This window comes from Anser cygnoides, chromosome 6 (genome assembly GCF_040182565.1).
Source record: "Anser cygnoides isolate HZ-2024a breed goose chromosome 6, Taihu_goose_T2T_genome, whole genome shotgun sequence".
Lineage (NCBI taxonomy): Eukaryota > Metazoa > Chordata > Aves > Anseriformes > Anatidae > Anser > Anser cygnoides.
In genome coordinates, this window is record NC_089878.1 from 287,167 (window position 1) to 313,450 (window position 26,284).

Below are 26,284 nucleotides of genomic sequence, written 5' to 3' on the forward strand. Positions count from 1 at the left end.
CATTACAGAGGAACACCGGGGGGGGGTACAGGAGGAGGGGGACACACACCGAATCCCACATTAGCAAGGATTATCATTTTGACAGGTGTGATTTCTAATGTGTTAATGACCCTTAATGAGCAAAAGGTTACTACAGGCCAGTCTGGAGCTGGTTTTCTCCTTCTTGTTTTTTCCCTTTTATCCCTTCTCTTCCTTGCTTCTGCTAGCTCAAGGCTACCTGTCTCTCTCCTTCCTTATTTTCTCAGCTAAAAGACTACACAAGCTACAGGCCTCCCTATTTTCTTCAAGGTTTCCTTGCTTTTCTCCCAGCTTTGGGACTACACAGGTGTGCTTTGATATTTGCCAGTATAGCTAAAACTCATGCCAGTCTGCTCACGCACAATAAGCAGTAAGAGTTAAGGACTGGTTTCATCTGCTTTTTACATAGTAACATCCTCCTTATGTTTTAGATATGCTGTAGTTAAGTTAAAGGAGTAAAGTTACTCCTTGTGGAGTAATTGCCTTAAGTGACTAGGCATTATAAGCACCCCTTCCATCCCAAAAGCTACCCGCCTCCAAGGGGCAACCACCCCTCACTGAGCACATCCTCTGAATTTCTCGGAGCCTGTACCTTTAAACGCAAGCGAGGTAATTTCTACCAATCACAACCAAGATACGCATGACTGGAGTCACTCAAGCTCCACCTAAAAGATAGAAAATAATATAAATTGGCTTAAGAGAAAGGGAATGTTGGGGAAGATACTGTCACGAAGGATACCTTCTGACATCAGTCGACAGGCTGAGCCTCTCACCCCCCCCCCCCCCCGCCCACTGGGATGCTGCGAGGTAAGATCTGAACGCTTGGTTATACCAGGCGTCTCCACGGAAACTTAGAAATCTCTAGCGTCTTTATGCTTTTTAACGTCTTAATACCTAGGCCGTGTACCTGTGCATTTCATGCATGCTAGCTTGCTTTTGCAGACAGTGAATTTATCACTGGCAATCCAAAGGACCTGTGTATCTGTTACCGTAATAAACTGCACTTAATTGCATTGTTCCTGGCCGTGACAGTTCTCCTTGAACGCGACTAGAGCGAGGGCGTGCTGCGTTGTTGGTGGATCCGTGGCCGTGATAGTTCAGTACCCTGAAGCCGACCGGACCCGTAACGGTCAATCGGCTACACCCCTTAATGCGACACTACTAAAGGAAGAAGATGACAGGGCTTGCATTAGGCACGAGTTGCATTAGGCTTTGCATGTGAAAACACCCCCAAATAATTTCACATGCATTTAACGTTTTTAAAGGGAAAAAAACCGGAAGGTGTAGTCTTTCTGTAAGCTACAGCCCTGGATAGTTAAGGCATCAGCATTCATTCCTTTGCTTGACAACAAACTATGAACATACAGAAGAGTTAAATATTTTCATTGCATTCTTAAAGGCGATTTTTCAGACTTGTGCTTCAGTTGTTGGAGTTGAAGAAATTGGTAGACGCTCTTACTTTTACGTTAAGACCAAAATCTTTATCTAAGATTGTGTTATCTAACACAACTAAACTCCCACCCCCACATGTTTTTTTGGAACTTCTGAAAGATCTTTCTGCAGTCCCACTCTGATGGTCTTTCAGTAACATACAAACTGCCGTGGCAGATTCTGTTACGGTGCTTTTCTATTGACAGTGTGCAGAACACTCAAGGTAAAGCCCCTCATTTTGCAGTGGGGACATAAAGTGTTTCTTTGGACGCTGCTGCTTCTGTTAGTACTCATTTTTTCAGAAACTTGTTGAACCTGAGCTGTGCCTACCGCACCAACGAATGCTTTCATGACACAGTATTTTGTCAAAGCAGTTTTGCTTCTTGGAGCTACAGAAGCAGCTCTGGCTACATGATAGGGAACTGTGCTGCACTGGCAAAAACAGACTTACTTACAGACTTAACACCACTTGCTAACTTGATCTATTTCAGATCTCATTTTAACTTTAAAGAACAATCAGTTTTGCGGTTCCTGTCTTACTAAGTTGCCTTGTTTTGCATGGAAGGTCAGCCTGTGAATGTTTTGCTTTATTGCATGCTTCAAAAAAAGGCTGAGAGGAAGAGACTGGAGGAACCTTTTCTATTCTATAGACTTTCCCCCACGAATGTGGAATTGCAGGCTACTTGGATGAATGTTCGAATGTGAGTAAGGGAGCAAGCCTCAGCCAAAGGAGGTAGAATCCTTGCTTAAGAGGAAGTAGCAGTGTGGGGACATCTTTGCTTAATGGGAGCCATTTAAACTCTTCATAGAAACTCAATAAGCTCTACATCTCATGCTTGGAAAGCAGCATGGTTACGCAGCTGCTAACCTAATGACTTGAGTCTTCTGCTCTGCAACCACGTTTTGTTTTCAAGCAGTGCATACATCAGTTTAGGCTTTGGACAAGGAGATTTGTAATGCAAATAGTGATAAACCAGAATCAGTGCTACTGACGAGTGTAATGGTGAAATGCAGCAAATCAAGTGTTCCTGGAGAACTGTGAGATTACAAAACCAATAAGCCATGAAGCACCTTTTTTTTTTTTTTTTAATCAATTCTTACATGCTGAAATAACACCTTCAAGAAAATCTGTTTATCCAGCCAGGCGACGGTGTCTACCTGTAAGCACAAAGGAAACGCCTTGAGAGTTCGTTTGCTGTATTTGAAGTTCTTATACCCTGCAGAAATAATTATTTAGAGTAACATGTAACTGAGGAGATCGTAGCAGGAAGTATATTATTTCTAGCATTAAATTGCTGCCCCGTTGCCAGTGCAATCTAGGGAGAGAACTGTATATAATAGTTAAACTCCCCTGGACTGACTTAAATTTTAAAATATTCTGACAAAGTAAGCTCTAAATCACTTGACATTTTGAAGAGTTTTACACGGGTACAAAACCGAAGCTTTATAAACCAAGCAGCATTTATAATGCTTCATATATAAAAACAATGCCTATTTTTAAGATTTGTTACATATCTATGTAGATACGCTTGCTGGAAAAGCCAGGTCTGTTGTAGACCAAATGCTGCAGATTAAGACTTGTGGCTTACCAGTTTCATTTCTGTATTTTCTTGGAAAATGTTTCGAGTTAGAGTTTAAATATAAAATGTAAATACTGTACAGATATATATTGAAATAAGTATTCCTTGGTGTACACAGGTGATTTGCATGACAAATACTCTGTATCGATCATTGTTAAAAACGTAATGTTCTGTGTAAATCCACTGCGTATTAATCTTTTCATTTATCATCAAGAGCTGTTACTTAAGCCTGGACATTCTCAAAAATAAAGTGTGAAACTATATACCATTGTGTAGCTCCTCCTTTATCAAGAGTACATGCAAGATAATTGCTCCTTTTTTTTTCTTTCTAGAGGATGATTCGATTTTATAGCATGGATTATAACCGCTCTTGCAAGTGACCTTCTTTTAAGCACAACAGTTTAAATGATCAGGTTACAGAGAAAACCCTTTCACTGCAAAATAGATTCAATAAAGACTTGTGGCTTACCAGTTTCATTTCAAAACCCAAGGTGTTGGGTTTGATGGAAAAATGGTTGGTTTGGATGGTAAAAAGGTCGTCCGTTTTGATGGTAGGTTTAGTCTGAGTATTGAAGGCTTCCATCAGTAAGCTCTGCATCTGAAAGACAAAGGGAAGAAATGTCATTCCCTGTTGTGATACTCAACATGGAACTGTCTGGCTCAGTGGTTTTCTTTCTAAAGAGAGAAGTCACAAGCCTGCACACGGCTTGATCTGCTCTCTGACTACAGGGCTGAACTGACTGGAGAAGGCAGCTTCCAAAGCCCTCCCGTTAAACTGACTGCATTTCAGTTCCATGCTAAAATTGGTCAACTGTACAGAATATTAGGACAAAGCTACCTGCTTTGATAGCAAACGGTAGACCTTAGGTAAGTTGCATTCATTTGAAGGTTTGACTGGACGGCATCCTTGTTTTACTAGTGATCTTGTGGTCAAGCTGACCAAATCCTAGCCACAGAACAGAAGCGTTCAGAAACTGGCTAGAGAGAGCACTTATTAGAGAGAGCAGGAATTTAACTGCTTTAACGCTGCTCTTTCTCTCACGTATCTGGAATTTCCTTAAATCACAAATTATCACTAGCTATCCTTGTTAATTTATTCAAAGTAACATGAGTCCAGGTGAAAAGGCACACTCTAACAAGTCCTCAGTTGTTCCTAGTCTGCTCCTAGCTTACTTGAGAGGTTCAGTACAGTTAAAAATAAATAAATAAATAAATAACCTGCTGAAGTGGCCTTTTTCAGATTAGATTCCACCATTCAGAAAATCTTGCTTAAGAGATGTTTTTTCTTTTCTTTGAAAGACTGACCTTCCCCCACATGAAACTAATTAGTATCTTTAGGCTTGATGAAATACATGAATTCCTCAATTTACCAAAATTGCTTTGCACAGCCCTCCCATCCTGCTTATGTTGCAAGCAGCGTATCTAAGTGGGGTACTGTTGGGGTACATCTCTTTCACTCATGTAGCCCAGTGATCCCAATGCCCTGGACTTGTGTAATGTGTGCAAGACATTTACTTTCTCCCTATACTTTTGACTGGTTTAGAATAAGCGAGTTCGCCATCTGCTGGCCAGAGAATTCACCGAAGCCCAAAGAGCATTAGAGCAGACGCATTTTCTTCTGTGCTATTCCTGATTTATCAGCTAGAAGAGACACAGTTTAGTACAATCAGGATTCTTTTGACATTAGTAGCATAAAAAGTCTATTTTTGCAACACTGGTATTTGAAAGACCTCCGTTCAGTCCCTAATTTTGTTCTTGATAATGGGACAGATTGTATTAATGTTTGCAAGAATGTGTGAACAACCAGCCTCCCCTCCATGTCGTATTTTAAGATTAAAACTTGTGGTCGTCCCTGTCTCAAAACACAGACATGCTTTGCAACAATCGCACTCCCTCTTTAGCTTGAAGGAACTTGTCAGTGCCAGAATCTACTGACTATGGCAATTTACTTCATCATCCAAACCGGGCAGAATTTTTGAAAACCTCTTGCAAGATTTCACTTCTCCAAACACTATGTAGAAGACATTCAGCTGTAAAGCAAGAAGATGAAGTCCTTTGTTTCCTATGCCAGAATGACATTTTCAACACTGAACAGGATTGTCACCGACTGTTAACTGGTTGTTAAGTTGTGGCTAGGTATAAAATGTAGAAAATGTTTAAAAATAAAACTTGCCTTTGGATAGTGAACAGTCTTCTTCGGGGATTACTTCAGTTACCTGTAAGAGGAAAACAGATGATTTAGGGGGGGTTGTTTGTTTTTAAGAACGGGTGCAGTCTTGCCAGTAATTTAGCTGGTATTTTTCAAAGTGACCTCTTAGAAACTTTACAGCTCTGTTGAATCAACATGTCTCTAACCCTACAATTAAATAATGCTAAAAGATGCAGCAATTTATCTTCCTGCAAGTGCTTATTAAGATATCTGAGTAACTGCGACCGTGGCTTCATCACAGATATATATATATATATATTTGATACTACACACTTCTGCTCAGAAAGAAAATCACGGAAAATGTAAAATCTCATTTGAGATGTTGAATTTGTTGCAGTGTGAGATCTTCTTCATCACATGATTCTATTCGTAATTAAACCATATTATCTACTGAGAGACCAAGATTACGACAAGAACAGCACAGAGTTCAGCATGAAGCCGATCAGGAGCTCAAGTTTGTACTTATTTTTTTGTAAGGAGATGTACCAAGCTGGCTTTTTTATTGTTTCATCAGCACATTTCTAAGCCTATACGAGCAGGGGAAAAAAAAAAAAAAACAACAAGTAGAACAACAGCAGGGCTCCTCAGTTCACAGCATGATGTCGCTTTTTCCAGGTGAAAAGCGGAGCCATAAGTGGCAGTACACTAAAGCCCTGGCACGTTGAGATCCGAGAGGAGAGCTGTTTGGCCCTCCTTTTCACTCCTGGGAACCACATACCTCAAAACCCAAAGACTATGGGATATATCTCAGAGAAATCTTGGGAAAGGAGAGCATGAAGAGCATGTTTGTAAATTTATTTCTCCCTAGGCTTCTTCTGCTTCTCCACGAAATACTTGTTTGAATATAACTTTGGCAGCAGTACTTATGCTGTTTTGCACCTACCACATTTAAAACTCCTACAAAAAACTGAAAAGTTAGACTGAAAAGCATCTCTTTCCGTTCTACTTTGTAAAGCTGCATGTTTTCCTCATGCAAAACAACAGGGGAATGGAAGCTAGAAAAGGAAATGCTGAATGTAAAACAAAACAAAACAAACCTCAGCCCTCCAGGACAAAAGCCGATAACTAAGTGCTTTCTAACATGCTGATTAGGTTTCAAGATGATACCGCTTTAAATAAGCGTAATTGTGTGTCCATAGGCAGAAGCTGAATAATGACAGGATGAATTTCTATACTTAATTTTTTGTTACTGTCTTCCTGTAGCACACAGGGACTTGTTACGTTTAGGGAAACCGCTAACCTAATGGAGGGTTTAAACCATAAGCTAGTTTGTTATACCAAAATGACTGAGAGAACAAAGCATAAAGTGTTTTCAGATTTCTAGTACACCTTGATTGCTATCCATTAAACTTAAGACAGGTTAAACAAAGCACAGGAAATAAGAGAACTCCTAGTCCCACAACTGGCAAATTGTGCGCACACTTTCCATTCCTGAGAAAATAATACACAAACCTGAAAAATGCATTTAACTGAGAAACGAAGACATCCTTGTCCTATTGGAAGACTAAGGTGACAGCTCTTGGGCTCAGTGATTTTCAGATAAGCTCCAGTCTTCAACTTGCAGACACCAGTGACAGCTCCTTTTTTCGCATTGAAAGGGAAAATGTTTCAACAACACATTGAAAACATACTTAAGGGACAAGAAACAAAATCAAGACTACAGTGAGAAGGAAAACAGAAAAACTATACTGGGAAAAAAAAAAAAAGAGAAAAGAGAAAAGACCTTGGTCTTTGTATCGACCAACGAGATAAGCCTTACACATTTTTAAGTTTATTTTTGACGATTGATTGATGCGTTACCAGATATTAAGTACTAATCAAGAGCAAATATTAACACTAGCAAGAATAAATCCGATCCACCAGCCCTTATTCAAAATACATCAATTTCTAATTTGGAGATAACGTCTCTCTGACAAGGAAGTAGAAAAGCTGTAAATACCGATATAGTTTCCTCTCCCGATGTTCCATATACATACCGACGCTGTTCCTACACCTACACTCTGAGCATAAATTTATGTTGACATGAGTATCGGGTGTTATTTCTCTCTCTGTTTGCCTTGAGAGACTCTCCTCCTGTCCACTGAAAAGTAAACTCAAGATTCCAGATCAGTTAAGACAGTTGCTAGCCCCCCATTCAGAGTTCTGCAGCAGCGCTGTTCAGATTTTTCAGCAGTCTCTTTACAAAATGACCACTTATAAGTGTACAAAAACACTTATCACCTAGCTTCTCAGTAGGTACACGTTTGGCCTCTCTTAAGCAGAGAGTCAATCACAGCTTAAGATTTTATACAAGATCCCATTTTCAAGTTTGGGATTATTTCAGAAAATCTTTTTGCCTAGAAACAGTACTACTAGTAACACTTGAACTGGTTTGCCAGCACAACCTTTACCCTGTTAGAAATGATGCTGACTTCTACCTTCATGTAGCATACATAGTGTCCTGTGCGACAGTTGATTCCATGATGCACCAGCACCGCATATAAGGCGTAGAGGAGTGGTTCTCCACTTGACTGAGACATGTAGGCTCAGAGGTCCAAATACTCAGGATATTTTACCTCCTAGAGAAAGACCAAGAAGATAGAAAAATTACATCAGAGTACTTTGCGGACTAGCCAGAGAAAAACACTTCCAAAAAACAGAGACTGGAATTATATGAATATATCTCTTGATTCACTAAAAATAAGTCTTCCCATAAGCAACGTTTAATACTAGAAGTTGCAGACAACTGTTTTCTGATGAATTAGCCTTCTCAGAGGAAAGTATATGCTTCTTGTCAAGCAGGAACTTTACTGATATTAAGAGAAAAATGGAAAAAAGAGAAAATGAAAATAAAAGCAGACCATTTCTCTATATTCTTAAGGTATATTCTTAATATACCTTGTTGATCTTTCCACCTGTGAAATCTGCAAATCTTTTCAGTGATATTGTGAGAACGTTGGAAGAACGGTGTATGGTAAATCTCTTGGATGCAGGAACCATCTTTTTACACCTTAAAAACAAGCAGAGACAAGTGTTTGAAAGCATCTTCTTTTTCGCCCCCAAAACAAACTCCTTTTAATGTCTCACGCATGCTTATGCTATTTGAATGATATTTACTTGCATCATATGTTTGGTTTTTTCTTTTCATAAACCCATGCACTGCATGTCACGTTTGTTAATACAGAGACGAAGGTAAGTTTTACCAACAACTCAGAGCATAGCGGGAACAGGAATCTCTCACGAAAGCGTATTACCAGGGAGTTATAAAATATAAACAAAAAATATTAAAAATGAGTTATATATAAGACTAATAACAGCAATGGAAAAAGTACTGTACATGTGCAAGGCCTTTCCTTTTAAACTCACAAAAAGACGGAAAATTCTGGCTTTAAGTGTGACTGAACCGATCACACCTCAAAGAGCACATTAAGGAAGGACCATGCAATTCAGATGTGAGGTGCTATTACAGTTCTTTCTCTTCCTCAGACATCACTTATGAGAATCCTGAATACGCTGCATGTTGCTTTCTAGGATCCGCAGGCTAAGACGAACCTGGGATTAAATTGCTTTAATAACCTATTGGACGCTCTTGATTCGACACCCTAATTTCCTTAGTATCCAACAACAAGAAGTGGATACTGCATTTTTCATTTAGAGGGGTCAGGCATGAATCCTACAGAACTGAGCCGGGCACTCTGTGCTTTTCTGAGGGGATGTTTGACTAACAGCTTGTTTTGCCAAACCATCTTATGCAAATGTTCAATTGTTTCTCACATACGTAGAAACATCTTACATATTGATCAGCACAGAGAGCGCCTGAACTCAATAGGCTTTCCCTGTGCACGGGTTAGGCTTAAGGGAGCTCATTTCAGACATTAGTCCACATCGACAGGTTTCACAGTTCAAGAGCTGTGCAAGACGCTGTTTAGTGAGCCAGCACAGGCTGCTAACATTCATTACCACAGAGCCAGCTCACATTCCCTGACACTCAATCTAACTTTGTTTCACAGTGAACGCTAGGACCTGCAGGAACCTGCTGCTGCCTTCCACTCCAAATCATTCTCCACAGCTCCTTGCTTCAGCTCACCACTACTTACTGGGCATGTCTTTTCACTTCTGCCAATATGAATATTTCAGCATGCAGCTACACGCCTAGGAAGCTTGACAAGCCATGGTGCAGACAATGCTACGAGAAAAGTCCAATATCAGCTAATAGCCACTCTTCTTAGATTTCCAAAACAGATGTAACGTTTTCAAGTTTGGGATTATTTCCGTGCACCAGTTGTTTAAACAAAATGAAGCAACAACAACAACAACGAAGCTGCGTCTCCTTATTTCTAAATGAAGTTAAAAGATAACTTATGCTCTAAGTCATGCAATACATAAAACTAATATCTAGCATTAAGACATAATTAGTTAATAATCTCACTCGCTACATTTGTAGCAATTCTCTCCATCCAGCTCTTCAGGTTTCACAAATAGTTCTAGAGCTCTGGTAACAGATGAAACCGCCTAGAGGAGCGAGAGAGAAGAGCGTAAAGTCACTGTAAATTCAAAATTCCAGAGACGCACTAGGAGTTTATAAGAGAACCTGACTAATACATACTTAAGCGATCTACTATGAGCACTGTCAAGAAGGAGGCAGAAAGAGCATGCTCAGCGTTTACCTCACCTGGAAGTCATTTTACTTTGAAACAAATCATTTTCCAGTAACGCAGACAGCATCTATAGTGTGCTTTCTCATCAATACTGGCAACAAATCCAGCAGTCTAACAATTAGATGTATATTGAGGTAGAACAACAAAGAAGTTATGACAGTATCATAATTTGTGCAGACATAAAATTCTTTCCGCTTAAACCCAATGCAAATTTGGAGACTCTTTACATGGCTTCCATCAGCGCATTCCTCTATATTCTTAAACCTATAATAGCAGGGAAAAAAAGAAAAAGACAAAAAAAAAAAAAAAAACAAAAAGGAGAAAAAAAGCAGGATTTTTACATAGTACATATTTTTACATATTACATAGTTTACATATCCCTCCACATGCTGTTCTGAATAATAGCCAAAATATTCATAGCCACTGTATTTGTTCTCCCCACACCGCTGAAAAAACAACATTTGAAACATATTTTTCAAAACATATTTTAATATCCAGCAGACTGTTCAGTCATCAAGCATTTAAAGACTGTTTTAGATAATCTCTAGATTAATCTAAAAGGAATCCCATAAACATGCTGCAGCCGCTTACCTTTAATATACTCGCTGGATGCGATGTTTCTTCCTTTCACCTGCACTGGAAGGCTTCCCTTCCTTGTGAGGTTGTTTACTGCCCTCACTTCTGCATTGCTCTCATAAAGAGCCATCTGGAGGATGGGATTCTTCCTTCTTCTCCCGGGTTTTCTTCTGGAAACGAGGATCTAAGTGTTCCAAGAAGCCTTTCACTTTCCTGATGTTTCTCCTTTTTCTTCTTTTTGTTACGCTTGCGATTGGCATTGTCAAAGTGGAGCGCAGAGAAATACAAATCATAAAGTCTGAAAGAAACATGCAAGTTAAAAAGAGAAAAAAAGATGTGGCACTTGTTGCATACAGGAAACTTTATTTATTTTACCACAGGGGATGATTTGCCGCATGTCAGCTATTTTGTGGTACTTTGTGCACATGTAACTTCCTTTAGATGCAGCAAACTTAAGCCCTCAGATTGAAGGACCATAGGTCCTGGTTGGTACACAGATCATTAACAATGGTTAGCTCTGGAATATGTGCAAGTAAAAAAAAAAAAATATTTTAACCTAATCCAGAATGGTGTGCAGATGTGATTCGAACTACGTGGTCCAAAGCTAGTGCTCTGACACAATTCAGCAATACCTTTCCTGTCTTCACTGATCAACCTAATGATCCCCAGTCATGATCCCCAGCCAGATTATGCTATCTAAATAACTCAGAAACTATGAAAAAAAAAAACAAAACATGAGAAGCACCCAGAAAAGAATTAGGAAAAAAAATGCTGATTAGGCTGGAATCCCTGCTTACTTGGAATCCTTCTCTCCCTGTTTATCTTCAGACTTCTTTTTCTTCTAGAACTTCTTATATTTTTTCATGTTTTCACCACCTAAAACCTCCTTTTCTACCTTTCTGCGTTGCCTTTCTATTTCACTTTCACTACCTTCTGCACGAGTATATTGTCTTTTTCTGTTTCCTTCTTTTGCCTTTTTCTGGCGACAGTTCTCCAAATGAGCTGACACAGGTGGAAGTGCATGTCTCTCACGCGAATGTTTTCCAGAATGTTGCTGAGCTACTGAGCAACGATGTGAGTCTGCTCTGGGTGTGCTAAAGTGATGTACATCTTCCTCTCGCAAGAGGGAACCGTGAGGCCATCTGCTTTTGTAATGATAACGCTTATGTGACCTGCTGGAGTAAGTCTGAGTCAATTTGTCAAAGTCTTTATCACCGTGAGAGAACTTTCTCTCTCTACTGTCTCCTGCTGCATGAGGTGAATAGTAATCCTTGTAATAGCTACATTTTTCCCATTTCCGTGGTTCATCTTGATAGTATCTTTCTCTGCTCCAACTTCTTTCCCCTTTGGAATGGTAATATCTAGCGCTATCTTGTTCTGATCTTCCTCTGCTTCGAGATCTGTACTTTGAATATTTTACTGGTCTTCTGCCATTATCAGGGCTGTTCCTTTCACTATGGGAAGATCTGTACCTCCTTCCCTCCCAATACTCCTGCTTGCGACGCTTTTGCTTAACAACTTCCACACTCCCAGAGCACCTTCTCTTGCTGGAATGACCATCTTTTTGACTCTCCTTCTCTTCAGTAGGAGAATGTTCCCTCTTTCTCTGGTAACGCTCTTTGTCAGTTTTTTTAGTCTCGTCCTTTGTATCTTGGCATCTATCTGTAATAGCTAAGGAGGAAAGGTTTTTAGAACTACATTCACTGTCAGACTTTAGAGGGGAAGTTTGCCGCAATTTCTCACCAGTCTCAGAAGACTCTTTGATGTAGAAAACATTTTCTTCTGAAATCAGTTCATGTTCTTTTGATCTTCTTGGTTTCTCCTTGTCTCCACGGTCATCACATTGGTACTGTTCAAGGTATTCATCATTCTCAGTAGATTTCGGAGGTCCCGGGACACTGCACAAAATAAAAACACGTTTCCGTCTCCCTCCACCTGCTGCTCTGAGAAAAAAGGGGTGGGGGCGACGGGGGAACAGCCAATGTTTCTCCAGATAATGGAGAAAAATGGAAAAACATTCTATGAAGAAACACAAGTTCTCCGCGAGGCACCAGCCTGCATCAGAGTGCTATGCACAGTGTCGATCATTAGTTCTGTTCGCAACACTGGCCATACAGTACGGAATTCTACTGATTTAAATCCTTCCATTAAATAGTATTAGTAGACAGATAAAACCGCAATGAACTTCCATAAAATCTTGTCTTAATCAGACTGTGCTCATTTTACCTTATTTCCTCTGACAAGCTGTTCAGCTGGCTGGCCGTGAGGGATTCCATGATGACTTCTCGAGGGACTGGAGGCATAGCTCCAGGCATCTGCAACTAAAACGCACAAGTCAGCAGACAGAAAAAATACCATTTGTGCTGAGGACTAGTCTTCTCAGAATTTCTACATTAAATGCTAAGCAAGACCGCTTTGGGTTGTATGCATTATCTACACTTCAAAGATAACGCCAACTCACCTCCCAAAATCTACTTTATGAAACTTAAGAATTTTTATCTCAGCTCAGCTTAAGCTGACAAGTTCTAATGTCAGCTCAGCTCTGCAAATTCTAATGGCATAATATCACAAAGGGTTACGATCAAATTTGTGCTGTGTTTTCTCAGCATTTCGCCTGAATTAGGAACATGATAAACACTCCCGAATACATCGTGGGTGAGAAATTCTCGATGGAGCAAACTACTATGTTTCAAGCAATCCATTTGTTTTAGAAAAGAACATCTCACAAGGTTTAACAGGTTCAACTTGGCAAGTGGAATCATCAAGTTTCAGTCCGTTTTCTTTAGATTCATGAACTAAACTAATAGCACCATTCAGTGAATCAGTTTTTGGCAGCTCATGCTGGGATCTTCCTTCATCAGCATTCTGACAGGAAGAATGGGAATTCTGCAATGTACGGACTACCTTTCCAACCAAAATTCCACATTGCATTGCAATTCCTTTTAAATAAGCCCTTTGACTCCTCCTCAGATTTTCCTGAAGATTCTGCACCGTAAGGGACTGTGTTATCAGAGCTGAGTTTAGGATTTCCATTCACCTTTGGCTCCACAAAAATTTCAGCAGAAACTCTCTTTTTTTTTTTTTTTGTATTTGTATTTGCTTCATTTGCTTTACCGAATTTGTGATTGTGGATGAAGGAACAGCCTTGTAGAGATCTTCATCCTCCACAGCACTGCTAAGACAGTCAGGCTGTGACACAGTCTGACGAGCAGGCAATTTATTGTGAATACTGATGGTGATCTTCTGGTTTTTTGACGTATCAGTAATTGAAGGCCTGGTAATCGCCTGTTTTTGAACACAGGCCATTGGTGGTGCTGAAGATGGCCTTTTTAGGGTGACACCAGTGGTATTTGCATCCTCTTTTATGGATCCATTTCCATTTAAACGACTTGAATTCTGTATTTAAAAAGAAGAAATTGCAAGACGGGTTAATGGAAACACTCCATTTAACATTTTTAAACATGTCATTCTCCTACTAAGTATTTCTACAAATGGTCTTAACACCTAAAAAGCAAAAAACACTGCCCTTAAAAGATAAATGCAAGTCCCATAAGTGTATTTAATTCCTGCTTTTGGTTTACTGCATATTGATATCAAATTAACATCATTTTTGAAAACCATCCAAACAACTTAACATTGCCTAAAGCTATTCCCAAATATATTTAGTTTCCCCTTTAAACATACCCCAAAAAGCCTGGAATAATTGTTCTGGTGCTCAGGAATAAGACAATTTGGTTTCCCTGTCTTAGCTAAAGTGACGTCGATAGGAAAAACAAGTCCTCTTTTAAATGATTCGAGGATTAGTACACTCTACTTAAATTGTCAAAGAGCGTAGCTCTCTGTGCTTTACAAAGCTGTCTAGGAGGTATAAACAATGGAGTCGCATGGCTGCGCAATTCAGCAGTAACCACTGTTTGAATGACTCTGGCTGTAGCATGAGGGCTGTGAAGACAGCTGCAGCGTGGGAAGGAAAACAAAACAAAGATGCCAAAAACCAAACAAAAAACCCCACACCAAACCCCAAACCCACTGTCCGTTTGGTGCCATTATCTGCCCTCCCGCTTCCCTAAATTACCTTAATCATATGAGGAGGAAGTCGTGGTCCCAGAAATCCAGCCTGCTTACTGTTAGCCCCCCGCTGACCAGGGGGGAATGAACAGGGATAAGACGGTGCTGCTAAGTAAAAAGCACGTTCTCCGAGCGTCAAATCATAGCGCCTTCAGAAAAGAGCAGTGATCTCAGTTTAGTTTTTCTTTCGGCCTACTCTTGGATTAAATCCCATCCTATAATTTTATAGGAACAGTTCATACGATATGGAAGCCTTCTCTACAGAAGACTTAGCCAAGACTACAAACTGAAAAGTAGGTAACAGTCTTCCTACTATGACTATCACTTTCAGAGCAATAATTCATTCTTACACCACAGATGGCCTTCATTTCTCTCCTTCTCTAAATTAGCCAGCTACAGATAACACATATACAGCAATTTACACAAGTGCTGCAGTTTAAGGCCAAGCAACAAAAGATAATAAATGACAGAGAATTTCAGGTTAGACAGAACTGAATTAGAGAAATAATCATCTTTTCCTGGGAGAGAAAGAAAAACACTTGCAAAAAGAAAAGTATCAATAACAGGAGAGTAAATCTCTTCTGAACACATTTGAATACTTGTTATTACCTGATATAAAAAAGTAAGTAAGCTTGCTGACCAAGAACTCTTTTAATGTCAGTACGGACTACTTTTGCATCATTCATCTGATACCAAAGTCCATTACCAGCCTGCAAATAAAGACAACGATATCTTTAGATGAATTGCATGTTTTCCAAATGAAATCACAGATAGCAATAAAATACACACGTGTCAAATAAACATATAATGAAATCTTTTTCCCTAGAAACAGTACTACTAGTAACACTTGAACTGGTTTGCCAGCACAACCTTTACCCTGTTAGAAATGATGTTGACTTCTACCTTTATGTAGCATACATAGTGTCCTGAGCGACAGTTGATACCATGATGCACCAGCACCGCATATAAGGCATAGAGGAGTGGTTCTCCACTTGATTGAGACATGTAGGCTCGGAGGTCCAAATACTCAGGATATTTTACTTCCTAAAGAGAGACCAAGAAGATAGAAAAATTATATCAGAGTACTTCGCGGACTAGCCAGAGAAAAACACTTCCAAAAAACAGAGACTGGAATTATATGAATATATCTCTTGATTCACTAAAAATAAGTCTTCCCATAAGCAACGTTTAATACTAGAAGTTGCAGACAACTGTTTTCTGATGAATTAGCCTTCTCAGAGGAAAGTATATGCTTCTTGTCAAGCAGGAACTTTACTGATATTAAGAGAAAGAATAAGCCATAGTCGTTAGTCTACAATTATTGTCTGAAAATATTAACAACTTTCAGCTTTGGGGGATGTCCCATTACATGATGACAAAGTTGCATTACAGCGGGAAATATACCTTGTTGATCTTTCCACCTGTGAAATCTGCAAATCTTTTCAGTGATATTGTGAGAACGTTGGAAGAACGGTGTATGGTAAATCTCTTGGATGCAGGAACCATCTTTTTACACCTTAAAAACAAGCAGAGACAAGTGTTTGAAAGCATCATCTTTTTTGCCCCCAAAACAAACTCGTTTTAATGTCTCATGCATGCTTATGCTATTTGAATGATATTTACTTGCATCATATGTTTGGTTTTTTCTTTTCATAAACCCATGCACTGCATGTCACGTTTGTTAATACAGAGAAGAAGGTAAGTTTTACCAACAACTCAGAGCATAGCGGGAACAGGAATCTCTCACGAAAGCGTATTACCAGGGAGTTATAAAATATAAACAAAAAATAGTAAAAATGAGTTATATATAAGACTAATAACAGTTATCAGCAATGGAAAAAGTACTGTACATGTGCAAGGCCTTTCCTTTTAAACTCACAAAAAGACGGAAAATTCTGGCTTTAAGTGTGACTGAACCGATCACACCTCAAAGAGCACATTAAGGAAGGACCATGCAATTCAGATGTGAGGTGCTATTACAGTTCTTTCTCTTCCTCAGACATCACTTATGAGAATCCTGAATACGCTGCATGTTGCTTTCTAGGATCCGCAGGCCAAGACGAACCTGGGATTAAATTGCTTTAATAACCTATTGGACGCTCTTGATTCGACACCCTAATTTCCTTAGTATCCAACAACAAGAAGTGGATACTGCATTTTTCATTTAGAGGGGTCAGGCATGAATTCTACAGAACTGAGCCGGGCACTCTGTGCTTTTCTGAGGGGATGTTTGACTAACAGCTTGTTTTGCCAAACCATCTTATGCAAATATTCAATTGTTTCTCACATACGTAGAAACATCTTACATATTGATCAGCACAGAGAGCGCCTGGACTCAATAGGCTTTCCCTGTGCACGGGTTAGGCTTAAGGGAGCTCATTTCGGACATTAGTCCACATCGACAGGTTTCACAGTTCAAGAGCTGTGCAAGACGCTGTTTAGTGAGCCAGCACAGGCTGCTAACATTCATTACCACAGAGCCAGCTCACATTCCCTGACACTCAATCTAACTTTGTTTCACAGTGAACGCTAGGACCTGTAGGAACCTGCTGCTGCCTTCCACTCCAAATCATTCTCCATAGCTCCTTGCTTCAGCTCACCACTACTAGAAAATGAAGCAACAACAACAACAATGCTGCGTCTCCTTATTTCTAAATGAAGTTAAAGGATAACTTACGCTCTAAGTCATGTAATATATAAAACTAATATCTAGTATTAAGACATAATTAGTAATAATCTTACTCGCTACATTTATAGCAATTCTCTCCATCCAGCTCTTCAGGTTTCACAAATAGTTCTAGAGCTCTGGTAACAGATGAAACCGCCTAGAGGAGCGAGAGAGAAGAGCGTAAAGTCACTGTAAATTCAAAATTCCAGAGACGCACTAGGAGTTTATAAGAGAACCTGACTAACACATACTTAAGCGATCTACTATGAGCACTGTCAAGAAGGAGGCAGAAAGAGCATGCTCAGCGTTTACCTCACCTGGAAGTCATTCTACTTTGAAACAAATCATTTTCCAGTAACGCAGACAGCCTCTATAGTGTGCTTTCTCATCAATACTGGCAACAAATCCAACAGTCTAACAATTAGACGTATATTGAGGTAGAACAACAAAGAAGTGTGACAGTATTATACTTTGCGCAGCAATAAAATTCTTTCCCCTTAAACCCAATGCAGACGTGGAGACTATTTACAGGGGTTCCACAGAAGGACAAAGTCCAATCCACTTTCTAACCACCACCAAGCTCTTATATTTTAACATTGTACGTGGTTTGGTTTTTTAAGTTAAACAAGTTTAATTTAGAAAGTTATACATGTACTTAAACATCATGAATTATATTTACAAAACCTCCTACCTTTACATCCAAAGTGATATCAAGAAATGCCTCATACGTATCCGAAACTGCTTTGCAATTCAAGCACTTCACTGGAAGCAAAATATAAATGCTTAACAACACGTGAAGGAGACTAACTGTCCACATTCAAGTTGTCGATAGATACTACTTCAGACTACAGACTGCTTTACTACCGACAAAAGACACAGATCAGTTCTAAGGACAGGAATATTTTTAAAAGTACCTCTTGATCTTAGAAATCCTCCGAATATTTGATGAATGATGGTGGTAGCTTGAGAAGATCTGTCCAATCTGGAAATAAATTATAATCAGACCTCAGAAGATTTAAGGCACACAGTTAACTCTTCAAAGAGTTTTATGAAAACCAAGGATGACCTAGACTTTCAGTTTTGATAGTAAATAAAGGCCTAAAAGGTGCTAGAGAACGTATAAAAGTGAATTTGTTTATGCTTACTTGGTGCTTCCATTCAAGCACGCTTCCTGCATAGCATCAACAGTATAGCGCAAGAACTCGTGTGCGTCTTCTTGACTGCCAAAACGGAAATGTTGTCCTATTCCTAAATAAGAAGATGATAGTATTCACCTCATTTAAAAATGAAGTAATTCTCCTGTTTCTAAAATCTCTCTTCTTTACAGTGTTAAAACCATTTATACACATCAAATAATTATTTGAAGATTACAAGATGCTGAAAAAGAAACACATCTGAAGCCACTTACGACTGAGATTATTGATAACACGCGTAGGCTCGATGGCATCAACAGTGCAACGCAGGGCCTGGTTAATGTGAGTCTCCATCGTGCACATCATGCAAAAATCTTGTTCACGACCTGAAGAGTGAAAGAAGAAAGCATCCCAGTCTAGCGAAACAGACATAACTACAAACAAACATATAAGTAACATTTAAACTATAGATACAATATCCACTCTCCTTGTCCCAACAGTCTCCTAACATTTCATTTCACACAACTTTATAGAATAAAAATATCCATTAAGCCTGTATTCAAGTGCATTTTGTGATGAGAAATCTAAAAGACTACTGCAAAGTCACGTTTGTAAAGGCTGACAGGAATGTGAACTCCACAGGTTGCAAAATGTATGAGGAAAGAATATTTGACCTTGATGATACAGCATTAAGAGAACGTGGGTTATTTTCAGCACAGTGCTGTCAGGTGAGCTTCATGATACAGAGCTACGAGTCCTTTGGGAGAAAGGAAAAATTACAGTAATGTATGTAATAGTACTTCTGCCCTCCTTTTTTCAACAGGATTCTTAACTGAAACGATTTCTATATACAGGAAGAAAACAGTTAAATTTCTAGGTATCGATACAAAGATACCAGCCTAAAAAGCATACAGGTTTAGTACAACATTTACTTTATAGTACAACATTTTATTTAGGACAAAATCAGTCTAGATTTTAATACAGTCCCACAAAAAAATCTAGTCGTGTTCATAACAGCTCATATTGCTTTCTAGGTTTTTTTTGTTTTTTTTTTTTTTAATTGGTTCAACAACGAACAGACCATTTATTGTAGTGCATTATGGAACCTCGGCTGTGCAGACTAAAGACCTATGATGCCAACATCCTAAATTTTATTGCCTTTCTAGCAGCAGGAAGCCCAAATAGCCCAAATGCCAAATGTTCATTAAATGCATTACTGTCCAATGCACTTCATTATTCCCATGAAGCAAGAAAAGATCCTTTTAAAAAAACAAACAAACAAACAAACAAAAAAAACACATGGTGCATTAAACGCACTCCATATGCTATTCCGAGCCCACTGCTAATACAATGCTCAAAGCCAGCGTCTACAGGTAAAATCAGACAAGTAAGTTTGTCTCACAGAATCACTGCTGTTCTTTCACCTTCACAGCTATCCAACAGATTTAAAATACTGTTAGAAAGTACTCACATGACTGGCTGTGCTCAAGAGAAAGCATGTAATTGGCAAGTGGGGGGGTGTAGGTCAAACACTGTAGAGTAGCATTAAGAAAACACGTGTTGCCAAGATTGTACAGGCCAACTCCAACACTTTGTGTTTCTTGCCAATCCATACGTATCTTCTCAGGTGGAAAAAGAATCCTTTGTGGCGGAGCAATTCCATCATTAACAACTGCAAGAAAGTTATATTTAAAAAGAGATTTTGTTTGTTTGTTTCTAAGAAAGGTATTAAGTATATATAGGTATAGTGAATATATAAAGTATATATAGGCATAGTAAAAATACTATTCTGCGGGAGCACCTAGAGGAACTAGCTACAATCCAAAACAGAAAAACTTATTGCAGACACCTTTAATACCGCCATCTTCAAATTGGCTGGTCAACACAACGTTTTGGGAAAAAAAAGTTTAGTCAACCATTTTAATTTCTTCCTTATTATATGCTTTTTTCCTTATTATAACTTCAACCACAAACTTAGACTTGAAATTATATGGTAATAAATGCAAGGACAATGTAAAAACAAATAACTAGGAATGACGGTACCCCTACAAATATCAGATCTTTTCCTGAGCAATCTTAACATTCAAAAACCTGTGAATAATGGAACCTGTGAATAGCAACAATCAAACACTTTTCTTTGCAAAACAGAAAAGATATGGATGAATCAGTGCATTACAAAATGCTCCCCACATTTCTCTGTCGACTGTAAATATATCAAAATTAATTTCTGTAACGTCAGTCACTTCAGTTGCCTTAGGAGAATCGCTTTGGAAGTCTTTATTCACAGTAGTCCTGTTCTCTATCAGTGCAACAAGCAAGAACTACCACTTTCTACTTTTGTTTTGAAGAAAACGGAGGCAGGATAAAGCGCACACTTACTTAGATCTCTTTGGGCAAAAGGCTTAGATTTTTCAGAGGATCTACAATAAATAGCACCTCCACATCCTTGGGCCACAGAGACTTGGCTTGAATCTTCTGCAGGTGGTATCCGGCCCCAGTTTGCGGTGCGTGACATCAGTTTTTTAGTACTCGGTTTCTTGGATTTGCCAGACCGCCTTGAAGATGGCTTTTTAGACTTTGAAGATTTGGGCTTGTTAACTATGGTCATTGTTCTCATCTGCGACAGAGACAAATGTTCTGGCTGACGTAAGAATACCAAGAAGCATTCCAAGAAGAAAAGAGTAGTAGAAGTCCTGTCACTTAATCTCAAAGAAACGGCCTTGAAGAACTAACTTGCTGGTATGAATGATTTAAAAGGAATCCCCAAACTAAACACACAAAGGAAAAATTTCCATCAAAACTCTATCAGTATTACTTTTAGCTTCTGCAGAACTAGTGGCTGATGCCATTTCTTTCACTTTCGTAGGATTTTAATCCATTACAACTCTGGAGTCTTTTTAATATAAAAATGCAAATGACATTCTCTGAGGGGAATCAGTTATTTATTGCATTTTTGGAGCTTTGCAATTATCTATTAATTATTACCTATTATCTAATAGATAATGGTTGCGATTTATATATAATTGTTGCTCACGCTAGTAATGGAGCACTATTACTTTACTGCCTGCGCTTTTCTGCTTCGTGTGCACAAAGGTACCTGCATTTCGCTGCTACTTTACTTCTCTCTTTCCAGGGCTCACCCTCTACCTCACTGTCTACTGCACCAGTCATGATGGCTTGGTTGTGATTCTATAATGAGCCTAGCTTTTGAATACACTTTTTCTGGGCGTCACTTTGTGATAGCAAGTTAATTTGTGAGGGCTTATCACCTATGACCTGCTTCTCAGTAGGTACACGTTTGGCCTCTGTTAAGCAGAGAGTCAATCACAGCTTAAGATTTTGTCCAAGATGCCATTCACGAAACTGAGTTTAACCTTGACAGAACTGAGTTTAACCTTTAAACCTGAAGCTCCGTTAAAGAATAAAGCAGCACCCAAGCCAGGAAATAGAAGTTAATCGTCACTTTACCCTGAAACGCACGTAAAGCCGGTGAGCTATTCTGTGCTGGCAGGATTGCTGCCGGGATGGCCGACGAGGCGGCGGGCACAGGGGGCCACAGGTCCTGCTCCCCGGGGCCACAGGTCCTGTCACAGGGGGCTGCCGGGGGTCTCCAGGCGCCGGGAACAGCGGCAACAGCGGGGACAGAGGGGACAGCAGCGACAGCAGCCGCCACCTCAGCCGAGGCCGTCTCCACAACTGCCACAACGGCCTCGGAACGCCGCCCAACTCGGAGCTCCAGCGTGACGCCTTTTCAACCTGGCCGCGGTGCTCACGGCTAAAAGCAGAGCGTTTCCTCCGGCGTGTCTTTACTGTCGGTGCCGGACCGGCCCGCACCCCGAGCTCTCCCTGCCGGGACGGCTTTGCGGTTGGGGTTTCCCTCCCGCCGCCGCCGCGGGCAGGCCCCGCGCGCAAGCTGTCCGCGCTGGGGAGCGGCATGTCGCCCGCGGCGAGAGCCCGAGGGCGCGACACGAAAAAGCCCCGACACGAAAAAGCCCCGACGTGCGGGCGAGGCGGCGGGGAGACGGCTCTGAGGGAGCGGCCGCTTCGCCCCGCCGTCCTCCTCCCCTCCCGGGCCGCCCCGCCGAGCCCCGTGCGCCTCAGGTGCTGCCCTGAGAGGGCGCTCGGGCACTGGGACAGCTGCCCAGGGCAGTGGTCGTGGCACCGAGCCTGACGGGGGTCCAGAAGTGTTTGAACAATGCTCTCAGACATAGGCTCTGCTTTTGGGGTGGTCCTGTGTGGAGCCAGGAGTTGGACTCGCTCATTATTGTGAGCCCTTTCCACCTTGGGATGTTCTCTGATTCTAGGTCAGCAATCCATTATCTGATGAGAGGTGTGGAGTCATTCGAAGGGAAGAGAGACCAAAACACTTCTGGTTTCCAGAAGCGGGTATTTGGTAACCAAACCGATGATTCCTTTTCTTCTAGAGCGAGTAGCAGCAGGGATCCGCTTTACAATATGCTGGCAACAAGGAAACGAAGAATTGCAAACAAGACGTAGGACTTGAGCAGCAGCTTGTATACATGCATCAGCTTATAAATGAGCACACAGCTGAGCGATAATGCAAAAATTGGACAAACTAAGAGAAGACGTTAACTGTAAATTTTATAGGTATACACTTTACTATGACGTAAGAACTGGGCAAGACCTTTCAGGGAAAAGAGCTGTTGGCATGTAATTTGAAGTAAGCTTCAAATCCCAGAGGATGATTTTGTTGGAACTTTATTCAGCTGAAAACGTGGAAGCCTTGTTTCTGCTTGTGTTAGTTACAGCTCCAGTTTACTTTGGTTGGGAGGGAAGGCATTCCAGGCTAATGTGCTGTACCTGTTCCTTCAGCTCGTTGTCCATAAACGGAGGAGCAAATGAAATTCTTTGAATCTCCATTAAATGCAGCACTACAAAGCGGAGTAGAGGGCGATTTGGCACTTAATTTTTCTGTAAGCAGAAAACCCAACAGAATCTCCACAACAGTTTTCAAATCTTGTCCTGCAGTAAATGACCAGCTGAGTGAAGCTTGCATTTAGAGTATGTGCTCCTACGTTAGAGGGAAATAGCTTTTCCTCTTCAGAAGTGCAACTGAGTGGTGAACTGGCAGCTACGTAGGGAACTAGTTGTACCAAAGGGTTTGTGTTGAAGGCACAGAAAAATATGCAGGTCCCAACAGTAAAGGATTGTCTGTAGGCATCACACTGAGTACAGATGTTGTCCGCGAGTTCGTGCCCAGTGCACCGCGCCAATAAGCACCCAGAGTCGGAATGCACACCAAGGTCTTTTAATTACATAATTAATTACAGAACTCTGCAGAGTCAGGTACTTGGCTATCTTTCGCAAAGCAAGCACACCTCTGACTCGAATCACCGTCATTCATACACAGGAAACTTGTGAAAACTCTCTCTTTGGCTCCTTTTGATTGGTTATTACAGCTCACCTAACTTTTCTCTACTGAGCTTGCGCATTACAGAGGAACACCGGGGGGGGGGGGGGGGGGGGGGGGGGGTGGTACAGGAGGAGGGGGACACACACCGAATCCCACATTAGCAAGGATTATCATTTTGACAGGTGTGATTTCTAATGTGTTAATGACCCTTAATGAGCAAAAGGTTACTACAGGCCAGTCTGGAGCTGGTTTTCTCCTTCTTGTTTTTTCCCTTTTATCCCTTCTCTTCCTTGCTTCTGCTAGCTCAAGGCTACCTGTCTCTCTCCTTCCTTATTTTCTCAGCTAAAAGACTACACAAGCTACAGGCCTCCCTATTTTCTTCAAGGTTTCCTTGCTTTTCTCCCAGCTTTGGGACTACACAGGTGTGCTTTGATATTTGCCAGTATAGCTAAAACTCATGCCAGTCTGCTCACGCACAATAAGCAGTAAGAGTTAAGGACTGGTTTCATCTGCTTTTTACATAGTAACATCCTCCTTATGTTTTAGATATGCTGTAGTTAAAGCTTAAAGTAGTTCAAGTAGTTAAGTTAAAGGAGTAAAGTTACTCCTTGTGGAGTAATTGCCTTAAGTGACTAGGCATTATAAGCACCCCTCCATCCCAAAAGCTACCCGCCTCCAAGGGGCAACCACCCCTCACTGAGCACATCCTCTGAATTTCTCGGAGCCTGTACCTTTAAACGCAAGCGAGGTAATTTCTACCAATCACAACCAAGATACGCATGACTGGAGTCACTCAAGCTCCACCTAAAAGATAGAAAATAATATAAATTGGCTTAAGAGAAAGGGAATGTTGGGGAAGATACTGTCACGAAGGATACCTTCTGACATCAGTCGACAGGCTGAGCCTCTCACCCCTCCCCCCCCCCGCCCACTGGGATGCTGCGAGGTAAGATCTGAACGCTTGGTTATACCAGGCGTCTCCACGGAAACTTAGAAATCTCTAGCGTCTTTATGCTTTTTAACATCTTAATACCTAGGCCGTGTACCTGTGCATTTCATGCATGCTAGCTTGCTTTTGCAGACAGTGAATTTATCACTGGCAATCCAAAGGACCTGTGTATCTGTTGCCGTAATAAACTGCACTTAATTGCATTGTTCCTGGCCGTGACAGTTCTCCTTGAACGCGACTAGAGCGAGGGCGTGCTGCGTTGTTGGTGGATCCGTGGCCGTGATAGTTCAGTACCCTGAAGCCGACCGGACCCGTAACGGTCAATCGGCTACACCCCTTAATGCGACACTACTAAAGGAAGAAGATGACAGGGCTTGCATTAGGCACGAGTTGCATTAGGCTTTGCATGTGAAAACATCCCCAAATAATTTCACATGGATTTAACGTTTTTAAAGGGAAAAAAACAGGAAGGTGTAGTCTTTCTGTAAGCTACAGCCCTAGATAGTTAAGGCATCAGCATTCATTCCTTTGCTTGACAACAAACTATGAACATACAGAAGAGTTAAATATTTTCATTGCATTCTTAAAGGCGATTTTTCAGACTTGTGCTTCAGTTGTTGGAGTTGAAGAAATCGGTAGACGCCCTTACTTTTACGTTAAGACCAAAATCTTTATCTAAGATTGTGTTATCTAACACAACTAAACTCCCACCCCCACATGTCTTTTTGGAACTTCTGAAAGATCTTTCTGCAGTCCCACTCTGATGGTCTTTCAGTTGTTGAACCTGAGCTGTGCCTACCGCACCAACGAATGCTTTCATGACACAGTATTTTGTCAAAGCAGTTTTGCTTCTTGGAGCTACAGAAGCAGCTCTGGCTACATGATAGGGAACTGTGCTGCACTGGCAAAAACAGACTTACTTACAGACTTAACACCACTTGCTAACTTGATCTATTTCAAATCTCATTTTAACTTTAAAGAGCAATCAGTTTTGCGGTTCCTGTCTTACTAAGTTGCCTTGTTTTGCATGGAAGGTCAGCCTGTGAATGTTTTGCTTTATTGCATGCTTCAAAAAAAGGCTGAGAGGAAGAGACTGGAGGAACCTTTTCTATTCTATAGACTTTCCCCCACGAATGTGGAATTGCAGGCTACTTGGATGAATGTTCGAATGTAAGGGAGCAAGCCTCAGCCAAAGGAGGTAGAATCCTTGCTTAAGAGGAAGTAGCAGTGTGGGGACATCTTTGCTTAATGGGAGCCGTTTAAACTCTTCATAGAAACTCAATAAGCTCTACATCTTATGTTTGGAAAGCAGTATGGTTACGCAGCTGCTAACCTAATGACTTGAGTCTTCTGCTCTGCAACCACGTTTTGTTTTCAAGCAGTGCATACATCAGTTTAGGCTTTGGACAAGGAGATTTGTAATGCAAATAGTGATAAACCAGAATCAGTGCTACTGACGAGTGTAATGGTGAAATGCAGCAAATCAAGTGTTCCTGGAGAACTGTGAGATTACAAAACCAATAAGCCATGAAGCACTTTTTTTTTTTTTTTTTAATCAATTCTTATATGCTGAAATAACACCTTCAAGAAAATCTGTTTATCCAGCCAGGCGACGGTGTCTACCTGTAAGCACAAAGGAAA

The 26,284-nt window shown here is 40.6% G+C and overlaps 1 protein-coding gene and 1 long non-coding RNA gene across 3 annotated transcripts in view; both read right to left on the minus strand.

The window, feature by feature from the left end:
- Positions 1-859: 859 nt before the first annotated feature.
- The window catches only part of LOC136791088 (uncharacterized), a 30,630-nt gene continuing 5,205 nt past the window's right edge, over positions 860-26,284 (minus strand). Inside the window, exons 2-5 of one of the 2 annotated variants that reach the window (XR_010832326.1) lie at positions 5,203-5,245; positions 3,499-3,627; positions 2,551-2,607; positions 860-1,371 (exon numbers count right to left, since the gene is read on the minus strand). This is a non-coding gene — a long non-coding RNA (uncharacterized lncRNA). Of the gene's footprint in view, positions 1,372-2,550; positions 2,608-3,498; positions 3,628-5,202; positions 5,246-24,648; positions 26,267-26,284 lie in introns of those variants that run through there. The other variant, XR_010832328.1, reaches the window with a different exon arrangement.
- LOC136791086 (ubiquitin carboxyl-terminal hydrolase 42-like) lies at positions 7,009-22,737 on the minus strand. The gene is given in 20 exon segments (XM_066999386.1): positions 7,009-7,796; positions 8,116-8,227; positions 9,315-9,729; positions 10,467-10,667; positions 10,669-10,749; positions 11,249-12,349; positions 12,678-12,772; positions 13,566-13,847; positions 14,527-14,668; positions 15,129-15,229; positions 15,423-15,563; positions 15,924-16,035; positions 17,262-17,344; positions 17,879-17,949; positions 18,102-18,169; positions 18,333-18,435; positions 18,596-18,706; positions 19,792-19,992; positions 20,700-20,961; positions 21,789-22,737. Coding segments are annotated over 17 exon segments (3,894 nt in total). The 5' UTR covers positions 22,530-22,737; the 3' UTR covers positions 7,009-7,796; positions 8,116-8,227; positions 9,315-9,729; positions 10,467-10,468.